This window comes from Oryx dammah, unplaced genomic scaffold, assembly GCF_014754425.2.
Source record: "Oryx dammah isolate SB20612 unplaced genomic scaffold, SCBI_Odam_1.1 HiC_scaffold_4, whole genome shotgun sequence".
In the NCBI taxonomy this organism is placed as follows: domain Eukaryota; kingdom Metazoa; phylum Chordata; class Mammalia; order Artiodactyla; family Bovidae; genus Oryx; species Oryx dammah.
The window spans coordinates 26,442,747-26,466,823 of record NW_024070188.1 but is presented as its reverse complement, the minus strand read 5'-3'; the positions used below and the strand labels follow the sequence as shown (position 1 = coordinate 26,466,823).

General features: G+C 40.4%; 1 protein-coding gene, 1 long non-coding RNA gene and 1 other non-coding gene across 11 annotated transcripts in view; 2 read left to right on the top strand and 1 right to left on the bottom strand.

Moving 5' to 3' along the window:
* REV3L (REV3 like, DNA directed polymerase zeta catalytic subunit) overlaps positions 1–4,401 on the bottom strand; it is a 169,012-nt gene extending 164,611 nt beyond the window's left edge. For 3 of the 6 annotated variants that reach the window (XM_040238482.1, XM_040238481.1, XM_040238483.1), the window contains exon 1: positions 3,866–4,318. In XM_040238482.1, the coding sequence (XP_040094416.1) occupies positions 3,866–4,004 (139 nt within the window). In that variant the 5' untranslated portion in view covers positions 4,005–4,318. Of the gene's footprint in view, positions 1–3,865 lie in introns of all 6 variants that reach the window. The other 3 variants (XM_040238484.1, XM_040238480.1, XM_040238485.1) reach the window with 2 other exon arrangements.
* A 68-nt stretch (positions 4,402–4,469) lies between these two features.
* Positions 4,470–22,973, top strand: LOC120862497. 4 transcript variants are annotated; one of them, XR_005720784.1, is made up of 5 exons: positions 4,499–4,617; positions 4,728–4,829; positions 17,220–17,297; positions 21,677–21,738; positions 22,674–22,973. It is a non-coding gene; the product is annotated as an uncharacterized LOC120862497 (long non-coding RNA). The 4 variants fall into 4 exon arrangements; XR_005720785.1 differs by lacking the exon at positions 4,499–4,617 and adding an exon at positions 15,264–15,434 and having other exon boundaries at positions 4,655–4,829; XR_005720783.1 differs by having other exon boundaries at positions 4,470–4,829.
* Positions 11,242–11,314, top strand: TRNAG-UCC. Its single transcript has one exon. It is a non-coding gene; the product is annotated as a tRNA-Gly (tRNA).
* Positions 22,974–24,077: the final 1,104 nt, after the last annotated feature.

Genomic DNA, 24,077 nt, shown 5'->3' with positions numbered 1-24,077 from the left:
AAGCTTCTGATTAACTTATGGGTTATTTAAAGTCAAGAGTAACACAGAAACCTAATAAAATTTGCAACTCGGGCTTCAGATACCTACTAAAGTGACTAATTTTGTTTGTGGTAAAACACTATATCTCAGTAGTGCTCCTGAAAAATCTTTCTAATATTTATATTCAATAGGCATTGTGTTATGTTAAACTATTGTTAAATGATTTAGCAAAAAAAAAAAAAAAAAAAGAGGCTATGAACAAACAAGACTTTTATTAAAGAAATTATTTGTCATCTAAGTTGTTGATAATTTGCTAGCTGGAGGAAGACTGGGCAGGGGGTGGGGGGATGATGGCAGAGTTCCTTACAGTCATCTTAAAGTCAAGCAGCTCCCTCTATAGTCTGTTTGGCCTACTTTGTTTAATTACTTGCTTTGTGAACATCTCGCTCACACTCTTCTATTTACTCCTCCTCTGCATCTCAGCAGGGAAGCTTTTGAAACGATAATTCTGTTTTAAATTGATGCTGAGAAAACTGAGAAAGCTATCTAAGCTCAACATGAAGTGAATTACATCAGGCAACTAATAAGCAAGAGCTGGGATGTGCTAACTGGGCTGCTTCCCAGATTCACCTGAGTCAGTTCCTCATAGTAAAGCCTAAGGATTTTTTTTGAAGTGAAATCCCAGAGCACTCATACCCATATTCAAATCTAAGTGAAAAAATAAAAAACGTCTTTACTGTAGTTAGGTATAACCTGGGTTCCCTCCACTAAAACAAGTTACCAAAAAGTTGTTAAATTGCTCAATACATTGTATGTCAAAACAATATTCAAGTCATTTTTAAATGAGTGAAAGAAAAGCAAAAGATGTTTTTGGGTTTTTAAAAATAATTCCATCACTTACATATAGAAAATTTAAGTGATTCTCTCAAGAACCAATATCCTCAACCAGCAAGGGATTAAATCAGTCAGGATTTACCATTCAAATCTGAATTTACCAGTTTTTAAAATACCTTTTCAAATTTTACCAACTTAAGATATGAGAGCTTTTAAACCTAAAACACTAAATTTATTTCTTAAATTACTCAAATATGCCCTCAAAACACAGGACCAATAGGAAGTCAACTGGACTGTTTTCTAAAGCAGAAAAATATTTTTCATGCAATAATAGAAAAACTGAACTAGTAAAAATCTAATAAATGAATCAATTCAAAATTTTATAATGTACATCTGAAATGGTCAATTTGGAAGATTTCTTCTGCTGCTATTTTTCACAATTTCACTTGAAACGCAAACTCAGTTTAAAAACATTTTCTCCAAACCAAGGTAAGGAATTGAGGACTCCCAAAATTAACTACTATATAGGAAAAACTTAATTTTATGATAGTCTGTAACACAGATTTACCGTGTTACAATTTTTCATTAATTTTATTAATTAGTAGATATATAAACATCGTGATTTCAAACAATAAATCTGTTTTCATTAAGAATTCTAGCATTCAAACTAGAGAACCAAATTGACTTCTTTTTTATATTATTTTCAAAATTTATTTTACTAGGTGGCTGGACTGGTTTTCTTTGGGGAGAGAATTCAGCAGCAGATAATAGTATAGTTTTTGTTTATGCTTATTAACATTAATTTTATGTGCTAGAAATGATGACTTGATTTCTGAAAGCTGTAAACTCTAAATGTATGCCAGTGACATCAAATTTTTTCACCTTTTGAGGAAACACAAAAATTTAATAGTAAACTCAATTCAATAATCCTTAACAACTTAAAGTTTGAAATTCTCTGTATCAAGTTTTGTATCTTTCAATGTATATACCAAAAAACTGATTTACATTATACATTTCAAGGTGTATTTTTAAAAATCCATTTTTTTAAAGGGGAGTGATACTGGTAATCTATTGTAAGATGGCCAAGAGGAAAGAAATATGTATTTCTTTCTACAGACTAGTTCACGTCTTTTTTTAATACTGAGAAACAAAAGTACACCATATTATTTTTTAAAGAATTTTTTTCATATAATAAAATTACTATTAGCTCAGTAAAGTTTTTTTTCCAAACAAAACTTGCCTATAAAACAAAACTTGCAAATCACTCAAAGATACATATTTAATGACTAGTGTAGAAAAAAAATTATGTGTAGAAAAGTAACCCAAACCATATAAATTGTAATACCCAGTATATGCCACAGTATTAGCACGTCCCCTGATAATTTCAAAATGTGGCTGAACAGAGTTATATCAACATCACTATCTTATTTTTCCTCTGTACCTGAAGTGAAAAAAAAAACAGTATATTACACTGAAATTCCAATTAGAAATAAAGACAGCACCACCATACTTAAAAGGGCAGAAAATCTATCCTTTAAAACATTTTATTGCCTCTATTCTCCAGCCTCTAAGTTTCAGGTGTTACACTTTCAACAAATTGTTAACAGCATTCAAATGCCCCAACTTAAAAAGTCCATATCAAAAGCTATTTTAAAAAGAAATATCAAATATCATTCTATCAAATCTATCACTATTTTAAAAAGAAATATCAAATATCATTCTATCAAATTATCACTATTTTAAAAAGAAATATCAAATATCATTCTATCAAATCTCACTAACAACAATGAAATTTTTAACGACGAGAATTCACATTAAAAAACAACTGCTTAGAATGAGTGCTTGAGTTTGGAAAGTGCTATTATCTTGATAGCCCACAGGAAAACTGACTGTAGTAATAAGATGAATGGTGATTAGGGCAAGGAGCATCAAGTGGGAAATGCTATCTAAAATCCCATAGGGCAGTACATAGCTAGAGAGCATCTCTTTCTAGGAGGCAGCTCCATTATCTCACATAGGCAGTTCAAAGCGTGTAGAAAAGCAAAACAATTTAAAACCTTGCAAATCTGGCCACTATCTTACTTACACTATCATTAATTCACAAGAGCTTCTGAGAACGTAGCTTCTGTCTCCCCACCCCACTTGTTCGAAATAGTTTTTGAAAACAAAACAGCCTATTAAAAAGTGTATTGTCGTAAACGTACGTGTATTTAAAATGCAATCCTACAACCCAGCATAGGGACATTTCTTTAATGGGCTTAGCTGTGGTCCTTATGAAATTGACGCTATTAAGTGGGATGTTTTACACTGGGCGACATAAACATGCATTTCCTACTTCCGCGGATACACACTTCCCTGAAAGCGACGCACCTGGGGGCGCAGCCCTGCCCCCAGACTCCGAGGCTTTACTTGAAACTCTAAGGAGTTACGATCTGCCCTCACAGCAGAACCACATGGTCACTTCAATGAGAAAGATTATCTGGCCCCAGGCGCCACTCTTCAGCCCACAGCATCTCCAGAAGGGGCAGAGGAGAGCGCTGCTGAGAAGAGGCGACGAGGAGCGACTGACAACAGAGCTGACACTTCCCTACTCAAGCCGTGTCCAGCAAGGGGCACTTGGGAGACGCAGAGGGTGTCCGAGGTCCCACCAGTCACCCACCTCAGAGGGGGGCCCTGCGCGCCCGCTCACCGAAGACATGGCGCGGCCACCTGACCCCGTCCTCCGGGGCGAGAGCGACGCCCGCGTCGCCTGCCCGCGCGACCCCGACTGTGCGGACCCGGCTCCGACCGCCGCACGCAGTGTAAACACTCGGCGCCCGCCGCCTCCCCGCCTGGGGTTGGATGGGGGGAGGACGGGGCGGAACGCTCGCGCGGACCCACATTTTTGCGCCTCTTGTCATGCTCGGGAGGAAAAGGCGAGGAGGGCGAAGGGGAGGGAAGACGCGGCAGCGATCAGCCGAGAGGGCCGGCGCCGGCGGCGTGCGCGCGAGTGCGCGGCGGGGAGAGCTGCCCGGGCGCCCGCCGCTCCCGCCCGCGCCCCGCGCCCGCTTACCTGCCGGCGTCGCTCCGAAGATTCGCACCACCGGCACCTTCCTGACAGGGGCCTGGGTGAGGGGGGATTGGCAGATATCCAGCCCCTGCAGCGGGCTGGCCATGTAGTAGTCGGCAGTCACTATCCTCACTGAAAACATGTTTGCCGCCGCCGCCGCCGCCGCCTCTTCACTAGCGACCTGGCAACGGCAGCAGCAGCGGCGGTTCCTTCCGCAGCGGCGGCCCCACAGCAGCGGCGGCGGCGGCGGCGGCGGCGCCCCCTCCCCTCACACTCAGACACGGCGAGCCGCGGCGGCGGGCGGGGCGGCGTGGGCACTGCTGCCGCCGCCTCCTCAGGAGCACCCGGCGAGGGGCGACCGGGGAGAAGCCCTCGCGCTTTCGTCGGTGCTGCTGCTGGTGCTACCGCCACTGCCGCCGCCGCCGGGAATTACACGGGCTCCTCGGTCCCCGGCTGCAGCTCTTGTTGCCATGATGATGATGTCACGGACGCAACCACTGGGGGAGGGGAGAAGGGGTTGTGTGTGTGTGAGCGTGTGGGGCGAAGGGAGGGCCAAGAGTAGTTGGGGGAGGGGACACGGCGGGAAAGGGAGGGAGCGGGGCGGGCACCCGAGCGGGACACCCAAGCGGGGGGCCGAGTAGGTGTTTTTCTCCCCCCGCCCCCGGGCACGCCGCGAGGGCGGAGGCTGCAGGAGAGCCGGGCCCGCGCTGGGCACGGGGAATCGATGACTCGGCCGGTGGGCACGGCCACCTGGGGTGAGGGGCAGCGGAGGGAGGGGGCGGCGGAGCACCGATGTCATGGATGGGCTCGGAGGGCCCGGCGGGGAGGGGGGCGCCAGTGTTCAGGGTCGTTTTTTGGCGGCTAGGCGGGATTGGCCGGAGCCGCGGCGATCACGCTCGCCTCGCCGACCGCCATTTCACATCCTGCAGAGAAGGCGGGGGCAGCCGCGGAAACGGCCTTTTACAAGGTAAGAAAACCCGCCCGGGGGAGCGGGGCGGGGAGGGGGGAAGGCGAGGCGCAGATCTCGTGCCGCCTCGGCCTCGCGGGAGGCGGGGGCGGCGGACGCAGCCGGCCTTTCTCAGGTAACGCTGCGGCCTCGCGCGTGGCCCAGGGGCGGCGCGAGGGGCGGGGGCGCGCGAGCGCGGGCTTCGGCCTATAAAAGGGCCGCCCCGCCGTTCCCTCCCGAACGTGCGAGACGCCGGGCCCCCTCCTCCGCCGTTCTGCAGTGTCTGCGCCCGGCCGCTTAATGAGATTTATTCACGCTCGGCTCTGCTCATCTTTGCCAGGGGTTGGCAGATCCAGTGCACAGGGATTTCCCACCGCGGTGTTTTTCTCCCGCCCCTTTGCTTCCCTCTCGCCGTAGTATATCCTTCCTTGGTTTCCTCCCGGGGCCCGCAGGCTGCGTCCCGGGCGCGCGCCTGGACATGTAAGGACTTGTCAGTTCCCAGTGACCTCCCTCCCCTCCCTTCCCCGGCGGAATGTAGGATTAAGAGCCCTTCAGCGAAATTTTCGACCAAAGAAAAAGGCCCATGAAAGTCACCGCATCAGATGTGGACTCCCAGTGTTACTCATTAATGGCTTGTGTGAGGGTTTACTAGCCTAAGGCCAGAAAGCAAAAGGAAGGACCGTTAGACAAAACAACTTCATCCAAAAAGGAGGGGTGCAGTTGTGAAAGCAAGGGGTAAAAAAAAAAAGGGTAGTAAGCGATGCAGCTGAGTTGTCCATAATATTGGAACCATTAGGTTTTTGCCTGACTTGGTCACTAACACTGGGCGTGACCTTGGACAAATTGGTTTTTTTTCGGGGCCTCAGTTTGCTCATCTGTGAAACGAGTGTTTTCACTTAAAAATTTATAAGAGTTTCTTCCCAGTAAAATTATTTAACCAGTAGACGGCAGAAACCGTGGTTTCGAGTTTGAAATATGCTACTGAATTAGGACTTTTGACAGTCATTTTCAATCTATCCAAATTAGAGATCGTTCTTTCACACATGTATTTCCAGGTGTATTTTAATGGTTAATAGGTTGCTATATATTTGAAGAGTTGTGAGAGATCCTCATTTGGAAATACTGTGGTTCTCAAAGTAGGAAAACCAGAAAGCTCAAAGGGAGAGAGCATTGGTAAGCTGTCCATAAATTCCATGACATACAATGCTAATAAGAATCTGTGCTCCAGGGAATTCGAGACTGATTACCACATCAAATTAGCCTGCGTTTTCAACCTGAGAGCATGATTATAAACATATCTTGCGAGATTTCTACTAATATCCAGAAAATTACCTAGTGTTTTAAGAGGCAAAATCTCTTAAGTTGGTTTAAGTTTTAGATGGCAATGGAAGTGATTTTTAAAAAGGACTACCATACAAAATGCATTTTCTGGAAAAATATCTTGTACAAGCTGAAATCAGATGCACAGTACCAGTGATTCTCACAGTATTCAATGCCACTAGAGTGTTCTTTAAAATTTAATATTTTGAAAAATTTAATGGCTTGGCCCTTACTAAATCACATTTTTGAGGGATGGGACCTGGAAATCTGTATTGTTAGCAACTCCACCCACCACTGTTGTGGTTCTTCGATAATATAAAATCATGAATGCCTGTACTATATTACAATCTAGTAAACCCATAATATTTATACTATTCCTAACTAGAAAAAGGTCAAAGTGTTCCTGCCTGGGAAATCCCATTGACAGAAGAGCCTGGTGGGCTACAGTCCATGGGTCACAGGAGTTGAACACAATTTAGTGACTAAACAATTAGCAACCATCAAATTCACAGATTAGCTATTTCTAGAAAATGTTTTCTTTCCTCCTACCTCTTAAATCAACATCATTTACTTTAAGAAAAGGCAGTTGCAACCACCATTCAGATCCTTCTAGAACTCCAAGGAAGGAATGTTCACTCTTGAAGAAAAACATTTGCAGCATGAAATTAGGATATTGTGTCCAGTTGCATGTAATTAAATTAATGCTCAGATTGAAAACCTGACAATACTCCCCTAATTAATCACTGTCAAATGTGTTTTATAAATATATTCTTCAGAGGTAAGAAAGAGCTCTGGACTCGAGTCAGAGAATGAAAAACCATCATTTACTAGGTAAATGAGTTTGGAAAGATAACTCTTTTGGGGGGTTTCTTTCCTCATCTATTAAATGGAGAGTAATTCCTGTTTTAACTTTTATGGGATATTATGTGAGATAATATATGTAAAAGTATCATAATAAACTTTGACATCCAGACATTTAACTCATCTGAAAACAGTAAAATCATTTGAAACTCTTACCTCCATACAGTATGAGAAATGCCAAAATTGAACTCTATACTCAATAACCTTAAAGCATCTTTTTTAGTTGTTACTGTTAAGTGACTATTTGCCAAATGATTTGAGATATAGTGAGAAACGAAGCAGACATGTTTCCTGCTCTTAGAGGTTTTACAGTCTAGCATCACAGAAATGTATTATAGTCATATCAATGAACATTTGATCATCTCTTCTAGTTCACTGACCTATGCTCATCATGTCATGCCTTTAGTAAAAGCCTGCTCAGCCTTCTGTGGAGAAGGAAATGGCAACCCACTCCAGTGTTCTTGCCTGGAGAATCCCAGGGACGGGGGAGCCTGGTGGGCTGCCATCCCTGGGGTCGCACAGAGTTGGACACGACTGAAGCGACTTAGCAGCAGCAGCAGCCTTCTATACCAATACTGTTCAATGTCTGTTAGCATCTGCCTCTTAGCAATTTATAATCTAGAACAGAAAGCAATGGATACCATAATTTTTTGGCAGATATTATAAGATGGCTTATTCAACACTCATCCAACCCCCTTCTAGCTTGCTTTTCTGTACTTTAGAAGTTAGAAAATTGTAAAATAATGTTTCAACACTCCCTTGCAACTGGAGTACTGGCATGGATGAGTGGTGTGCTGGTAAGTCATTAAGGATGGCTGGAGGAGGGGAAAGACCCTGATTTCTAGTACTGACCAATTTTCATTGTGTGAATACTCCCAGGCTATCAAAGTGGTTTCACTGAATGGGGAGTTAGTTGGAGAAGCTGAGGATTACCAGCTAGCTTCAGCCTTTCACTCCATGCGACCTAGTTTCCAGCAATCAAATATGCCCATTCAAGACAGACCTGAAAATGAGCAACACAATGCCTCAACTGCACTCAGGGCAATGGGATTTTCTGGCAAACACCATGGCAGAGGTGTCTGATTATTCTGAGTAGCTGGGGAGGAATTCTGGCATCCGTTTTGGGAGTCATAGGTGCTGTAGCAGGAGGTGCTACGGTGGGTTTCTGCTAGAATAGCAATGTGATGTGGGATGAATGTTCTTCCTGGTGTGGTTTTTTCTGGATGTTGTTTCTAGCGATGTATTATCCAAGCCTGATTGTCTGGTCCTCTCAGAGATCTATGAGCTAAGTACTATCCTTTAATCCCTTTCTGCTTAAACTAGCTCAGTCACAGTCAGCTACACAGTTTGTTGAGCCCAGAGCAAAATGAAAAATGTAGGGCCCCTGTTCACAAAGCAGGAAAAAAGTTGCCATTACATGTACTGAAAATATAAGGCTTTTTCTTTCTTCTGTCATCTCTCCCTCGACTTGTGCTGTTTTTTAAATTTGTGTTTTAATGTCATTCTGAGTATAGAAAAATTAGAATTTTAGATTATTAGGATGAATTTTATCATTTATCTTTAATTGTGCAGTGCCATTTATAGATGCAAATACAAGAGCATTTAACTCATACACGAAATCACCAAAATTACACAGTTCATATTTTGTAGTTTGTACATCCCACAAGGATGTATTTTGTGCTTTTCAGAGCAGTGTAAATACTGCATACAACCAACTCAGCTGTTTTTCTTTCCCTTCTTGATAGGAGCACAGCCTATCAACCTGAGTAAGGAAGGACTGAACTGAAAGGAACTCTGGGTTGCCCTACCTTTCCCCTTCCTTCTCTGTCATCATTTTCAGTGAAAATAGTTATACAGAAAAGTAACACACAAGAAAGGATATGATAGAGTTATTTGGTCACGTGTGTGTCTTAGGATGCCACTGTCTTTTTTCTGTACCCGACACAACTTCTGGCTGGAATGGAATGCATTGCCTCTTGGAGCTGCCAGTGCCTCCACTAAACCAGTCACTGATGTAGCATGCGTGCCTTGTAGCCACGTTGTAACTCTCTGAGTTCCCACACTACTTAGGCTCATCATAATCCTTGTGAGGCATTATACTGATGTATGCAAACTGGGTATAAGGAAAAAGACAAACAGGTTGCCTCCTCTACTTGCCTGTATGATCCATTGTACCACTGACTTCTTTTATAAAACAGACATTCAAACATAAAAGTATTAAGATTTTCAGCATGGTAACTGCAGAGCATTAAACCGAGCAGTGGACCCTGTATGACTGCACAGTTTGCATGCCCATGAAGTTGACCCTGAGCTCAGTGTTTCTCAAGGGGGGTTCTCCTGATATTTTGAATGAAACAATTCTTTATTGTGCAGGATATTTAACATCCCTGACCCCTGGGCACTACATTCCACTGTGATAAAAATGCCCCCATATATTTCTAAATGCCCCCAAAGAGGAGTTACTTCTCTCTACTGAACTCCTGGAGTGGACTCTGATGTCTGCAGCTAGGAACCATGATCATTACAGATCTAGGAAAGGTCATGTGCAATTTTTGCTTTGGATTCTCAAGCAGAGCAAAATACAGAGTTGAGTTAAAAAGATTTCAAAATTCTCATACCTGGGAGAGCAGAATTATGGTGATCTTTTTTTTCCGTTATCAGAAAAATAATATGAACGACCTTGGTGATGAAGCAAACATTTGGGAATGAAAATTTAAAGGGGACCAGTGAATTTTATGTGTCACTTGCATATAAATGGTAGTTGATCTTTTCTAAGGGAAATTTTTACTCAGTCCTTCATACAGTGTCTGGCCTCTCTGAAACCATGATGGAAAAGAAACTCATTTCCTCCTGGAGGGGATTTAGAAGACCTAAGTAAATATGGCTAACTCTGGAGGCAGTTGCCATTGGACTGCTCGCTCTCAAAAAGACTTCATGCAGGTTTCCCCCAATTTATTCACAGCAGTCATCTGGGTATAAGATAGGCACATAAATATGTATTGCCTGAATGATTAATAAAATATTTTTTTACTAAAAGAATGGAGTTTTATGTCTCTTCTTTAAAAAAAAAAACTGAAGGACAGTAAAATTAATCATGGTGAGAGCTGAATTTCTCTCTGTTCTTATCTTTTTAACCAGTTAATCTGCTCAGTCACAGGGAGAAACAAAACTTTCAGAAAACAACTTTCAACTCTTCTACTTCCATAAATTAGCAGTAGTAGTTTTAAGGGAGAGACCAATGAGCCTATAAATTAAAGAAGATGTTTAGGAAACAAAAAACTTTCAGAATAGAGTAATATTAGAACTGATGCTTGCGCTCTCCAGGACCTTCATCTAAATTACATATCCAGAACTAATATTGGGGCATTTCCAGTGGATTATGCCTAGGCCGGAAGAAACCAAACCCATATAATAAGGTTAGTTTAAGTTCTCAGTTTAAATAATAAAAATAACAAAATCTTACAAGCAAGTGTCTGTAGACATATCTCAGGGTAGTTTTCCTTTGCCCCAAAGTCCCCACTGCACAACTTAAATCACACTGCAAGAGAACTTCCACTAATAATTGTTGTTACTGACAGTAAACTCTCCTGGGTTTTGATCCTCAATTTGCATCCCCTTTCCAGGAGCCAGGAGAGCCTATTTACTGTCAGATGTGTAGGTCACAGAACAACATTTGTGTTTCCTTATTTCAGTAAAATATGTTTGTCTAATCTTGAAGATTTGAAATGCATAGGAAAGAAAATATGAAAAACCATAAAATATAGGACATTCAATCCCACCCAAAGGCAGTTATGATTAACATTTTAGTCCATTTTTGCCCTAGAAAATGTTTCAATAAATACTTTACATAATGGAAATAATCTCTTGGGTTCTTTTTTTCACTTTACATTGAAGCAGAAACATTTCCCATGCAAATGAGAATTCTTTGTATACATTATTCTAATGGATGCAGAATACACTGTGTCATGGACGTACAATAGCTTCCATCTTCCTACTGTTGACCAGTAACAGAATGTTTCAAATTTTATGTTATAAATATCACAGTCATTAGCTCCATTTTGGATCCTACTCTTAACTTTGCAGGAATTTACTTTACTGTTTATTATTTGACAAGAGCATCAGTTCTCCATACATGCCATGTTCTTCCTCTCCAAAGAAGAGAGAACTGTATGTGATTTTCTTTCTGCCTGGTTTGTTCTTCCACTCTCCACCTCTTTTCCCTAGTTACTCTTTAAATTTCAGGTCAGGGACTTCCCTGGTGGTCCAGTGGCTAAGACTCTGAGCTTCCAGTCCAGGGGGCCCAGGTTCGATCCCTGGTCAGGGAGCTAGATCCCACATGCTACAACTAAGACCCAGAGCAGCCAAATAAATAAATAAAATTTTTAAAAAAATTTCAGGTCAAAGGTCACTTATGGAGGGCTTCCCAAACTGTATTTGATTATGTTTCTCTGTTACTCTAATTGTACTGTTTTTTTCCCATAGCACTTACCTCATTGCAATAACCCATTCATTTGTGTATAATTTAATTTTTGTCCCCCACCCCAACTAGAATACTACAATCATTATCTGGATAAGCAGTGATTATAATGCTGTAATAAACACAGGCCAATTAATGTGATCTCATACGTATCGCTGATAAAATGGGTTAAAGCTTGAGGTTGAAATTAGTCCAAAAATACTTAGGTGCCAGTTATCATGCTAGGTGCTAGGAATATAGAAGTAAAAATGACAGGCATGACTTCAGCTTTCATTCTTATATTCTAGTGCAGGGTTTAGCAAATTTTTCCTATAAAGGGACAGATAAATTTTAGGTTTTTCAGGCCATATGGTCTCTCTTACAAACTATTCAACTTTGCCATAGAAACACAAAAACAGTCATGAATCACACATATATGAAAGAGTGAATTCCAATAAAACTTTATTTAAAAAACAGGCAGCGAGGCTGGGTTTGATCCATGAGCTATTTACTGATCCCTGGTCTAGTGGAAAAGGCAGCTATTAAACAGATCATTTGAGATGACCAAATACTTCCAAAGAACAGGGTGCCATTCTCACATGGCAAAGCTGTCCAACTTAGTCTAGAGAGAAGAATAAAGACTTTCTTGAGGAATATGACTCTAAGTTAATATTTTAAGTAGGAAGAGGAGTTATCTGGGTAAAAGTAAGGGTAACAATAGGGACCTTCCTGTGTCAGTACATGCTTAAAATTAGAAGCAAGATTTTTCATAGGTAGTAATGACACAAGTTTAGCTGTTTTCTCTTGGTCACCTATATTATGCATGTATTTTATTCCTTCTAAGCATTTTGTATTGTTTTAACTTGTTAACTTGATATCTCTAAAGTCCTATGTTAGATGCTGAGGGTGATTCAAAAAATGTAAGACCTAGCTCTGTGCTAAAGTATTGTGTAATTGACCAATAAATTGTAAGTTTCTTGACATTTTGACATTTCCTTTTTTTACTTGCATAGTATCACATATATGGTTGGTACTGCAGAAATAATTTTGCCCTGCTCTCTGCATTGCACCATTTGCTGACAAAATGGTGTCCAATATAGCCACTTCTGTATGACTTGGACAAAATGTGCTGCTCTCTGAAGCAGACACTATTCTGAAGGCATCAGTAACAGTAATTTCAGCTTGTTGAAGGCAGGGGTTGTTTGTGTAAAGGTCAGCCTGTCAGTAAATAACATGCCAACCTGTTCCTTCAAGATTGTAACAAACCTTTGTATGTGTGTTTTTATATCTTTAAAATAAAAAAAAAATTTAAAGAATAGTGGGAAACTGTACCCAGTGGTCTCACCAGATGTTTTCAAACCAGAGCTAGGGCAGTTGTGTTGTAATTTGTTTTTAAAACATTAACTTCCACAAATTTATGACAGCAGGGAACTGAGAGGTTGTTTTTTTTTTTTTTTTTTTTTTTTTTGCCTAAACTAGCAAGTAATTTCATTTTCCATTCGACTTTAGCAGACCTAGCCTTAGGATGAAAATGTGGGACTTCCCAGATAATCCATTGAGAACTCCAGTCTCCTGATGCAGGGCCCTGGGTTTGATTCCTGGTTGGGGAATCAGATCCCACCTACCACAGCTAAGATCGAAGACCACGCATGCTGCAGCTAACACTTGGCACAGCCAAATATTTTTTAAAATGTGAAGCAGAGGTTCTTGCCAAGTTTAAAAAGTACAGCAAAGATTAGTCTTAAGAATGAGGGGAAACATTACTCATTTTTCTTGAGCTGCTGCTTCTGCATTACTATGAGCTGTTCTTAGACTGAAAACTCATATAAATAAAGGAGAAAGATACCTTTCTAGAATATCCAGTCCCCTGTACTAAGCATATCCAGGGTCTTTCAAAATTTATTAATGACCATGACACTTGGCTACATCTTCCTCTTTACCAGCATTCCTGCCCTCATCCTGAGTAAATTCATCACCCAAAAAGACAGCTTCCTAGCACCAGCCTCAGAGTTCCTTGATGTGATCTTCAGCCTCTCGCTTCTGTTGCCACATTGAGAATCTCATCATACATCCAACTCCTCTGACTTCAGAAATACAGACTTCACATCTGGCCAGAACTTTCATCCTAACTCGCTGTCTCAGTTACTCCCAGCACAGCAATTCTCAGTTCCCTGACGTCTCATTTCCAGTGCTCTTCCCAGCTCTGCTGCAGCCTCTACCTTCTCAGGTTTCTCTGAGTTGGGAACTCTATTCCAGAGACTTCACTTCTTTCTCCCTATCGGCCTTATCCTGCCTTCACTTCTTTTGTCTCCTGCTGCATTCTGTTTTAAGTTATCTGTCTTGCCAGGAACCATGTGTCCTTGCTGTGTTGCCCTGGTATCACTTGGGAAAACACCAGTTTAACTAAGTGTCTGTTCCCAGGTTGCTGAGTGCACCCAGATAGAGAAAAATAACTGCTGTGCATATTGGCAGTTCAGTTCAATCGCTCAGTCATGTCCAACTCTTCGCCATCCCATGGACCGCAGCACACCAGGCTTCCCTGTCCATCGTCAACTCCCAGAGCTTGTTCAAACTCATGTCCGTTGAGTCAGTGATGCCATCCAACCATCTCGTCCTCTGTCGTCCCCTTCTCCTCCTGCCTTCAATCTTTCCCAGCATCAGGGTCTTTTCCAGTGAGTCAGTTCTTCGCATCAGGTTTCCAAAGTATTAGAGTTTGTTTCAGCTTCAGCATCAGTCCTTCCAATGAATATTCAGGACTGATTTCTTTTAGGATTGACTGGTTTGATCTCCTTGCAATCCAAGGGACTCTCAAGAGTCTTCACCAGCACCACAATTCAAAAGCATCAGTTCTTCGATGCTCAGCCTTCTTTATGTGTTCAACTCTCACATCCATACATGACTACTGAAAAAACCATAGCTTTGACTAGACAGACTTTTTTCAGTGCAATAAATTCACCTTTGTTGGTAATGCTAAATTGTCACTTTGTCAGTAACACTAAATTCAGGACCTCCAGTCCAGGCTAGATCATTCTCTATCCATACTGTTGGGAAGAGAAGGTTTTCTTTATAATGTATTAGTCTCTACCCATCTGAACCTCATACTTCATAAACCAAGATACAATGTTATAAATTCTTTGTATACCCAAAAGTACTATTAGGCTGAATCATTTCAATTACATTAACCTCTCTCTAATTCTCTAATTTAGCTTTTGTGCTTACTTTCCTGTTTTACTTTATATCAATAGTTTGGGGTCTTGTCTATCCAATAAGGTAAATGTTTAATGTTTTTTTAAAATTAATATTTGAATAGTCAAAAAGAACAGTCTCAAACATTATGGAATGAAATGATAATGGAAGGGAAATCACTACTACGATACTTAACCTTTTAGAGGCAAATCCAAGTAGTCTCCAGTTGTAACTTGGGGCCAGAGGCCTAAGGCTCAGCTCACTTGATTCATTCCATTCTTGCCTTTCCCAGCTTCCCCTTTCCATCGTTTCTGATCCCACAAATTTCTGAGGACACACTCCCTTTCCCTGCTGAAGTAGCAGGGAAAGCAGTGCTGCATGGATGGGCAACAGCAATGTGTATGTTTGTACATATACTTGTTTATTGAGTGGCAGCATGGTTAAGAACTCACTCTACAGCCCACCTTCCCTAGGTCCCTGCTCTGTGATTTTGGGCAGATTACTTTCTGTACCTCAATTCTCCCATCCATGATATACAGATGATAATACTAAGTTCCTACCTCACAGAGTGGTTGTGAGGATTGAATTGTTTTAGTTACTAAGTTGTATCTGATTCTTTTGCAACCTCGTAGATGGAGCCCACCAAGCCCCTTTGTCCATGGGATTTTACAGGCAAGAATACTGGAGTGGGTTGCTCTGCCTTTCTGCGGGGGAATCTTCCTGACCCAGGAATTGAACCTGTGTCTCTTGCATTGGCAGAAGATTGAATTATGTGTTTTAAATGAGTTAATACCTTAGAACTGGTAAGCACCCAGTAACTGTAAGCTATTATTCATAACTTAGGATAATAAATTATTATTTATTGGGAGGACTGATGCTGAAGCTCCAATACTTTGGCCACCTGATGTGAAGAGCCAACTCACAGGAAAAAACCTTGGTGTTGGGAAAGATGGAGGGCAGGAAGAGAAGGGGGCGACAGAGGATAAGATGTTTGGATGGCTTCACTGACTCAGTGGACATGTTTGAGCAGACTCAGGGAGATAGTGAAGGACAGAGAAGCCTGGCGTGTTGCAGTCCATGGGGTCACAAAGAGTTGGACACAACTGAACAACTACACAACAACAATATTAATAATAATTATAGCTTCTTTATTACCTGAAATACACTTCATTAAGAAATGATGGAAAGGGGAAGCTGGGAAAGGCAAGAATGAAATGACTCAAGTGAGCTGTGTCTTAGGCCTCTGGCCCGGAGTTATAACAACTAGAGACTACATGGATTTGCCTAAAATAGTATTCATTAAGAAGAGAATAATGATGAAAGCTGGGAGCTATTAAAATTCCATTGATTGAACATAACAAGTAGAGTTTTAAAATTGCAAAGACCCATGAAATGGTTTAGTCCTTTGATTCTTAACCCAGTAATATGTATCAGGATCAGCCATGAAGTATTGTAAAGTCACACTTACCCAGACTCTCCCTTCTCACATCTACCAAGTCAGAAATACCAAGTTCTAATGCCTCTTCCTCTAAAGAACCGTTAAGCTAATTCAGGTCTTTAGATTTTATGATGAGGAAATTGAGATTTAGAATAAGTAACTTGCCTAAAACCCCAAAGAGTATGTGGGTTCCAGGTCACCTAGCTCCTTGGTAAGTCATCTTCCTATTCTTTTATGTTGTTTGCCAAATACTGACTCTTAAAGAAATTAATATGGGAGTTTATCCTTGTCTCAGTAATATCAGAAAGAATAATATAGGTTTTAAAAGTATACTTTTTCAGCATTTAATTCAAAATGAAATTTATTTTACAATTCATGCCAAGGACTACTGCATGTTTACAATAGAATTTAAAGTGAGTTTTGCTGTGCATTTCATGTGGACATTAGTTTTTGCCACAATGCTTGCTGCTAATTAGTATAAGAAAACACTGCGTGTGGCAGAGAGCTGCTCAACTCAACCGCACAGACTGACAGGCAAATGAAACAAATGCTTGATAAGGAAAGGTAGCTGTGAGGCATTAAACTCTTTAGAGCTCTCAATAATAAAATAGGCATTTCTGATAATTAGGATTTTTTTTATTTTATGTTAAAATTTTTTTTAAAAACCTTTGTGAAATATTCTTGGAATTTTCCAGGCTGTGAACAGTCCACGTAGGAAAATCAGTGGTTATTAGGGTCGTGTTTTTCAGTGGCTAAGTCGTGTCTGACTCTTAAGTCGTGTGATCCAATGGACAGTAGCACACCAGGCTTCCCTATCTGTCACTTACTAGGTACCATTTTCTTATTGTAGCTTTACTAACTGGTAGAATAAAAAATCTAAAAAATATAGCAAAAATTTTTTTCTAAATTTTTGTATTTGATATTGAGTACTATGATATTGTATCTCTTAAAAATGTTTTTTTCTATCCATAATAAAAGGAAAAAAAATACATTAGAACTTGTATGTAATCTTGTGCAAAACTATGAAATTAAGGAGACAAGGCAGAAGCAAGAAAATGGAGCTCAAATTAAATCTATCAAAGCAAATTGATTTATATTTCACTATGTTTGCAATTATAAATTTATTTCCATGTATGTGTTTCTTTGCTAGAAATGATAAATGGCTGCCAGCCCAACTTCTGATTCTTAGGCAACTCCATTCTACCAACAAACCACTCATTTTGATTTGGTAAGTGCTATGCATAAGCCCCTAAAGAAGTCTACTATCCCGGATCCCCATCCACTTATTATTAACCTATTATTATTTCTACTTTCCTTTGCCTTACTCCATATCATTTGCTCTACACATTGTCTCAGGTTTGGTCTTTGGATCTTTTTAATTGATGCTTGTGTTTGGCCTCCTGGCATTTGACTACAACCTGATCATCGTTGGTTTTAGACTCAGCTTCTAGTTCCGACCACCAAGACTTATATCCCTTGATTCCAGCAGTTCAGGAATTCCTGATGCAGCCACTGGCTGCTTTCTATAAGGGATTAGTCCCAAACACTAGCCCCATATTATAAACATCCATTTGTGCAACAGATTATAATCACCACTACTATGTGTAAGGCACAGGAGTAGTTTCTGGGAAATACAGAAAATTAAGTAGTAATAGAAAGCTTCTTAATGCTCTTAAAATCCGGTAAAACAAATAATACAAGCTTATAATGAAGTTTAAGATAGTATGTGTTTAACATGAAGTATTTATACAAACAAGACATTAGTTTTAAAAAGTTCCAAATAGAAAGATCCTTAACTCAGGAGTTAACAGGTATGTGGTACAAGAGGGCATGTCCAAAAGAACCTGAAATGTGAGTCATGGATTAAAAAAGGTTAGGAGCACTGACTTCCCAGGTGGTGCTAGTGAGTGGTAAAGAACTTGCCTGCAAATACAGGAGGCATAAGAGACCCAGGTTTGATCCCTGGGTTGGAAAGATCCCTTGGAGAAGGGCATGTCAAGCCACTCCAGTATTCTTGCCTAGAGAATCCCATGGACAGAGGACCCTGGCAGGCTATAGTCCATGGGGTCACAAAGAATCAGACACAACTGAAGCAACTTGGCATGCACACGCATACTGACAAATTTTACCTAGACTTTGAAGGTAGGGTAAGGTAGAGTATACACCATGGGACAAACACATTTCAAAAAGAGGAACCAAACCAATAAGAGCAGAAAAGGTTTTATTGAAAAAACCTTGTTTGTCTAGACAAGGTTGATAGTGTAAGTAACAAGTGGAAGAAAGCCTAGAAAAGTTGGTTGAAACCAGATTATGGAAGGGTTTGAATACTGAGAGGTTTATAGTTGGCAAGCATGTTTTGGGGAGTCTGATAGTTTTGAGCAGGAAATGATGATCGGTTTGATTTAGCATTGCTATACAGGAAGGATTTGGTAGCAAGGAGATAGGCAGGCAGAGACTGCAGACCAGGAAGTCAGTCAGGAGGCTAACACATATACTAACCTAAAGTAAGGAGGGCCTGGAGATGATTTCATTAAGTGCCTGTTTTGAGTCCAGTGCTGGTAATACAATTGAGGGCTAGGTCCTTGTCTTTAGTCTCATAAGATATTGATCTCTTAAAGGCTCCTAGAGGGGTCTCAATGCAGACCTTTGGGACCACTTCTGATCCTTGCTAGGGAATTAGATCCTTGCTAGTTACTAGGGAATTAGATCCTCATTTTACAATAGAACGTATTCCCTACCTTCTAAAACTACTTTTCCATTTTATGAGTCTGCTGATGTAAAAGTATCCCAACCACTTGCACATAAAGAGAAGTAATTTATTACTTAAGATAAGACAGGAACACTACACCAGACAAGGCAAAGAAGAAAATGGCATGTCTTAAAGAGATAACTGAACATGATGTGAAAATGAGGAGAATGAACTGGAGGTTAGATTAGGGGCAAGAAAACCAGTTAAGAGGTTGTTGTAGTAATCCACCTGCTTGATTAGGAGGGTCTAAACTAAGACAGTAAGAAAAAAGAGGAATCCTTTGCGGCTACTTCCACCATCATCCTTTCTGTTGCTGCCCTGGTACAACTCAGGGTTGGGTAAAGGACTCTCATTTGGAGTGAATCTTGAACAGAGAGACTTAAGGACACAAGGAACACTGTTTACTTCTTCTGACTTAGAGGTAGTGCTTCAGCTGTCGAGTCGTCTCTTTTCTTGTTCCTGTCTCATTTGGAACATGGTTTACCAGCCTTCACGTTGATTCTGTGAACTCCCTAATAAATTCTTGTTTTGCTATAGTTAGCCAAATTGGTTCCTAGGGCTTACAATAAAAAAAACCTCTAACTGACACTGTATGTGACCTTTGAGGCACCTGTGGATAACCAGGTGGAGACTGTTAGTTAAAAATATGAAACTAGAAAAGGGGTTTTCAAAGTGATGTATTAGCATTACCTAAGAACTTGTTAGAAATGTAAATTCTCAGGCCCCACCCCAGACTAACTGAATATGAAACTTGAGGAACAGGGCCCTGGCAATCTGAATATCAGTAAGCCCTCTGGGTAATTGTAATGCATTGGTTTGAGAACCAATTAAACTACAGTTTAGAAGAGAGTTTGGGGGTGGGAGATTAAGGTGTGAGTCAAATCAATGACAGTTACTTTGGCGGGGAATGAATAAACGCCCAGAAGACTGTAAGAGAAGATAAACCCCTGAAGCCCTGAAGTAGATGAAACAGTCAAAGAAGTTGATAGTAGTGCAGTCCAAGAGCAGGGGATTTTAACGGACGTGTCAGGTGCTCTATAGAGGCCAAAGTGGATGAGGACAGGGCCAAAGTGATTGGACAGACCATTCCGAGGTTTTGGTTTCAATTGAGAGAGAAGTGGTACAGATAACAAAAATAAGTGGCAAGAGAACAAAGGTAAAAAAAAAATACAGGATACTTTTTGCAGTAGATTAGGAGTGCAAGAAAGAAAGTTGGGATAGACGTTTTGTCAGTAATGCCTAACGCGGCTCGGGAGCCGCGTTAGGCATTACTGACAATGTCTCAAGTTAGCTATTGCTGAATAACAAACATTCTAAAACACAGTGGTTTAAGACAGTAATTGTTACAGTTCAAGTGTCTGAGGGTTGGCTAATCTCTGCTGGGCTTGCTCATACTTCTGAAAGCCTACTGGGGGGTTTCCTCTAGGCTGGGCTCTATTTCACATATCTGTCATCCTCCTGGGACTCTAACTTGCCTAAGCGTGTCTTTCTCATAGAGATGGAAGAGGAGTTTTGTTTTTGGCTTTATTGTCATTGCAGTATTTTTAAAATTATAGTACAGTTGGTGTGTAATATTATGTAAATTATAGGTGAACAATAGAGTGATTCACATTTTTAAAGGCTATACTCATTTGTAATTATTATAAAATATTAGCTGTATGCCCTGTGTTGTACAATGTATCCTTGTAGCTTATTTTATATATCATAGTTTGTATCTCCTAATTCCCAACCCCTATATTGCCCCTCCCCCAACCCTCCCCCCACTGGTTCTCTGTACCTGTAAGTCTGCTTTTGTACTATATTCACAGTTTGTTGTGTTTTTTAGATTCCACATATAAGTGATATACAGTATCTCTCTCTGACTTATTTCATTTAACATAAAATCCATCCCTGTTGCTACAAATGGCAAAATGTCATTTTTTATGACTGAGTAGTATTCCATCGTACATATGTACCACACCTTCTTTATCCATTCATCTGTTGATGGACACTTAGCTGGCTTCCATGTCTTGGCAATTGTAAATAATGCTGCTGTGAACTTTGGGGTACATGTATCTTTTTGAATTAGTGGTTTTTTCCTTCAATTTTTTTTTTCTTATCTGGAAGATGAGTCTTAAGAGGGCAAGTAGAAATATACAAGGCTTCTTGAGGTCTAGATTCCAAACTGACATGCTGGCCCTTCTGCCTCATTGCGTTGGCCAGGTTATGTGACCAGGCCCAGATTCCAGGGTTGGGAAATAGAATCCGCCTCTAGAGAAACTGCCAAGTGGCCTGGTGAAGGCACGGGTTCACACAGCGGGGGAGGAACTGGGATCACGAACACCATAGTAGGGATGACAGGGGTGTGCTTGAAAGTAGAAACGGAGGGGTATGTAGGGTGAAGAGGAAGGGGAAGTTAGGAGAAAGGCCAGTGCCATAGGGCTCCTATGGCCACCTGCTCCAGTTAACCCTTGGAAAAAAGAGAGAATACTTCTGGGAATGGAAAGAGAGGAATTTGATTGAATTAGATTTAGCAAATTAAATTCAAGATGCCCAGTAAAATTTAAACTTCAGGTAAACAATGAACAAGTTTTTAGTATTAAGTATGTTCTATACAATATTTGGCTGGAGAAGGAAATGGCAGAATACTCCAGTATTCTTGCCTGGGAAGTCCCATGGACAGAGGAGCCTGGCAGACTACAGTCCATGGGGCTGCAAAGATCCGGACATGACTGAGGACTCATGGCATGGCATACAATATTTGATAGGCTCTTGGTTTGCTATTTTTATTGGTTTAAATACCACTTAAATATTTCTGTAATGCAGTATTTGGGACTCATTTACCCTAAACTATGTTTCCTTATTTATTTGAAATTCAGATAACTCCTGACAACCTACATTTTGACAACCCTACTTTGGGTGAATTTTCAATAAAGCCATGGTAAGATAATCTGCAAAGGGCTAGATGGGTGCATTGGGGGATTTAATCCTGGAAGAAGTTTGGAACAGCTGCTATGGACGCTGTTTAGTGTCAGTGAAAGGACTGCTGAGCAGTAGTGAGGCCCACTTACCGACCAACAGCAAGACTTTTTCTCAGGTCAGCAGTAATGCTTTGCTGCTGAGAAGCAGTGGTAGCAACAGAGATCACCAGTGCAGGCAGCCACCTTGGTGTGCCTGTTTAGGAGAGGCCTGGGAGGGGTTTGGGGCACAGCTGAAATGACTAGGGGTCCAGGTTGTTCATAGAAGCAGGTGAAACCAGAAGGTGAATTGGGAGGCAGAAGATGAAAATGGTTCAGAGAAGTGGAAGTTCACAGTGCAGAAACAGAATTTACAGTCTTGGAAGAATAGCTCTGTGATAATGGGGTTAAAAATCCAATTACATGAGGCAGAACTGGAGCTAAATTAAAAGCAGGAGCTCTGGAGACAAGATACCTAGCTTTGCATTCCAGGTTTGTGATCTTGGTCAAACAATTAAATTCCCTATGACTTAGATTTTTTTGTGTGTGGTAAAACACGAATAATAATGGTTCTCACCTCATAGGGTTACTGTGAGGATTTACTGTGAGGATTAAGTGAAATAAATTGCACATAGAACAGTATGCCTTGGTGTTTGCTATCTTTTTCTTTTTTTACATACCATTTACATGTATCTATAATCAATAAATGTGAATAGAGACTGTTATTTGAAAGACAAGTAGCAAGTATACATTGTGTGTTCTGCCTTCACTAACAAATGCCATGTCTGGAGAATACACAGCTACCTGTTGATGTTGGAGCTCACGCAGCCTTTACCACTTAAGTTTACTTTTCTTTACTGTTACTACAAGAAAATGATTATCCTGCTCAAGTCATATCTGTCTCCTCATTTCCCCCTAGGTGACCATGCTTGGGGATTTTCATAGTTTGAGTAATTCCCCTGAGCTCTGCCACCCAGCAAGTTAAAGAGGACAAGATTGCTCCCTGGGGATTGTAGTTCTTAGAAGGTCAGCAGCTTGTTTTCATGAGGTCTGCACCCTGACCTGGCCTACTGTTAGGAGCTGTTGTGTTGGTGGTTTATGCTGTCTTTAGTTGTTTCTTCCATCTTACAGTTATTTGTATATAAGGATTTTTGAAAAGTAAATGTCTTATGGGACTGTTTGGCTTCTACAAAGAAAAATTAAAACTGTTTCAAAGTAATTACTTGTGTGTCTTATGTTTCTCTTTTAAAATAAATGAAAGTATTAATTGATGTTGCCTGGAAAAAAAATGAAGACCAGAGAAATGGCTATGCTCTTGGTGTTTTAAAATAAGGTAATATTATTCTCTGTTTGAATGGCGCCTTCTAAGGAATTACCACAGTCTCATACACAATCGACTTAAATGCATTCTTTATCTTTAAAAGGAAGCAGAATAGATCATTGAATAAATCACACGTGTTCACAGCCTTGTCTGGTGTAATCATATACTACACAAACACATTATTCTCCAGTCAGGAGGGTAAGGGGACATTTGAAGCGGGGCTTGCCCTTGCAGAGACCTTTTTTTGTTTAAAGAATAGTGCAGTGCAAGACCACACAGTAGAAGATAACAGAAAATATCTTCCATGCCTTCCTCCACCTTTATACTTTCTTGTTCTCCTTTGTTCTCTGAGGACATCTGTGGTAATGATTATTCTGTATAACTCATAGGTACATAGAAGGCATATCCTATTTCATTTAATTTTGTCTACTATAATTACTGCTCTCTTTTTACATCATGCTATTGTAGGTTTTTAAAATACTTTGTAAAAGATATGAAAGATGTTATCAGAAATTTATTAGTTGGCTGTGGATATCTAAAGAGTGTATGTTTTAACTCTGAATTTAATAAAATTACATTTTAGGAAGTCTAGTAGACTTTTATCAAGCTACATCTTAAAGAGGTATATATACTGAGAGATGAATTTCATTTTCCTTTTTTTTGCATCAATTTCAATGAATTTTTTTCTTTTTTACTTAAGCATTTAAAAGACTTTCTTAATTATGAACAACAGTGATAAGACATTTTGGAGGTTTTAAAATAGGTCCATTATTTCAAATGTTTTCAATATTTTGATAGCTGCTTTGCTGTCTATATTATGGAGGAAATTCGGAATTTAAGTTTTTACTTCTTTTTAGGGGCTCTTATATCACCTCCCAATTTTGCCCTAGGTTGATCCCTTGGGGATTTTTGAAATTTATGTTTGAAAGGGTCCTTTTTTTAATGAATGCAGTAATTTTTATTTGAAAGTTTTTCAAACAAATTTTATTTTTATTGTGAAAA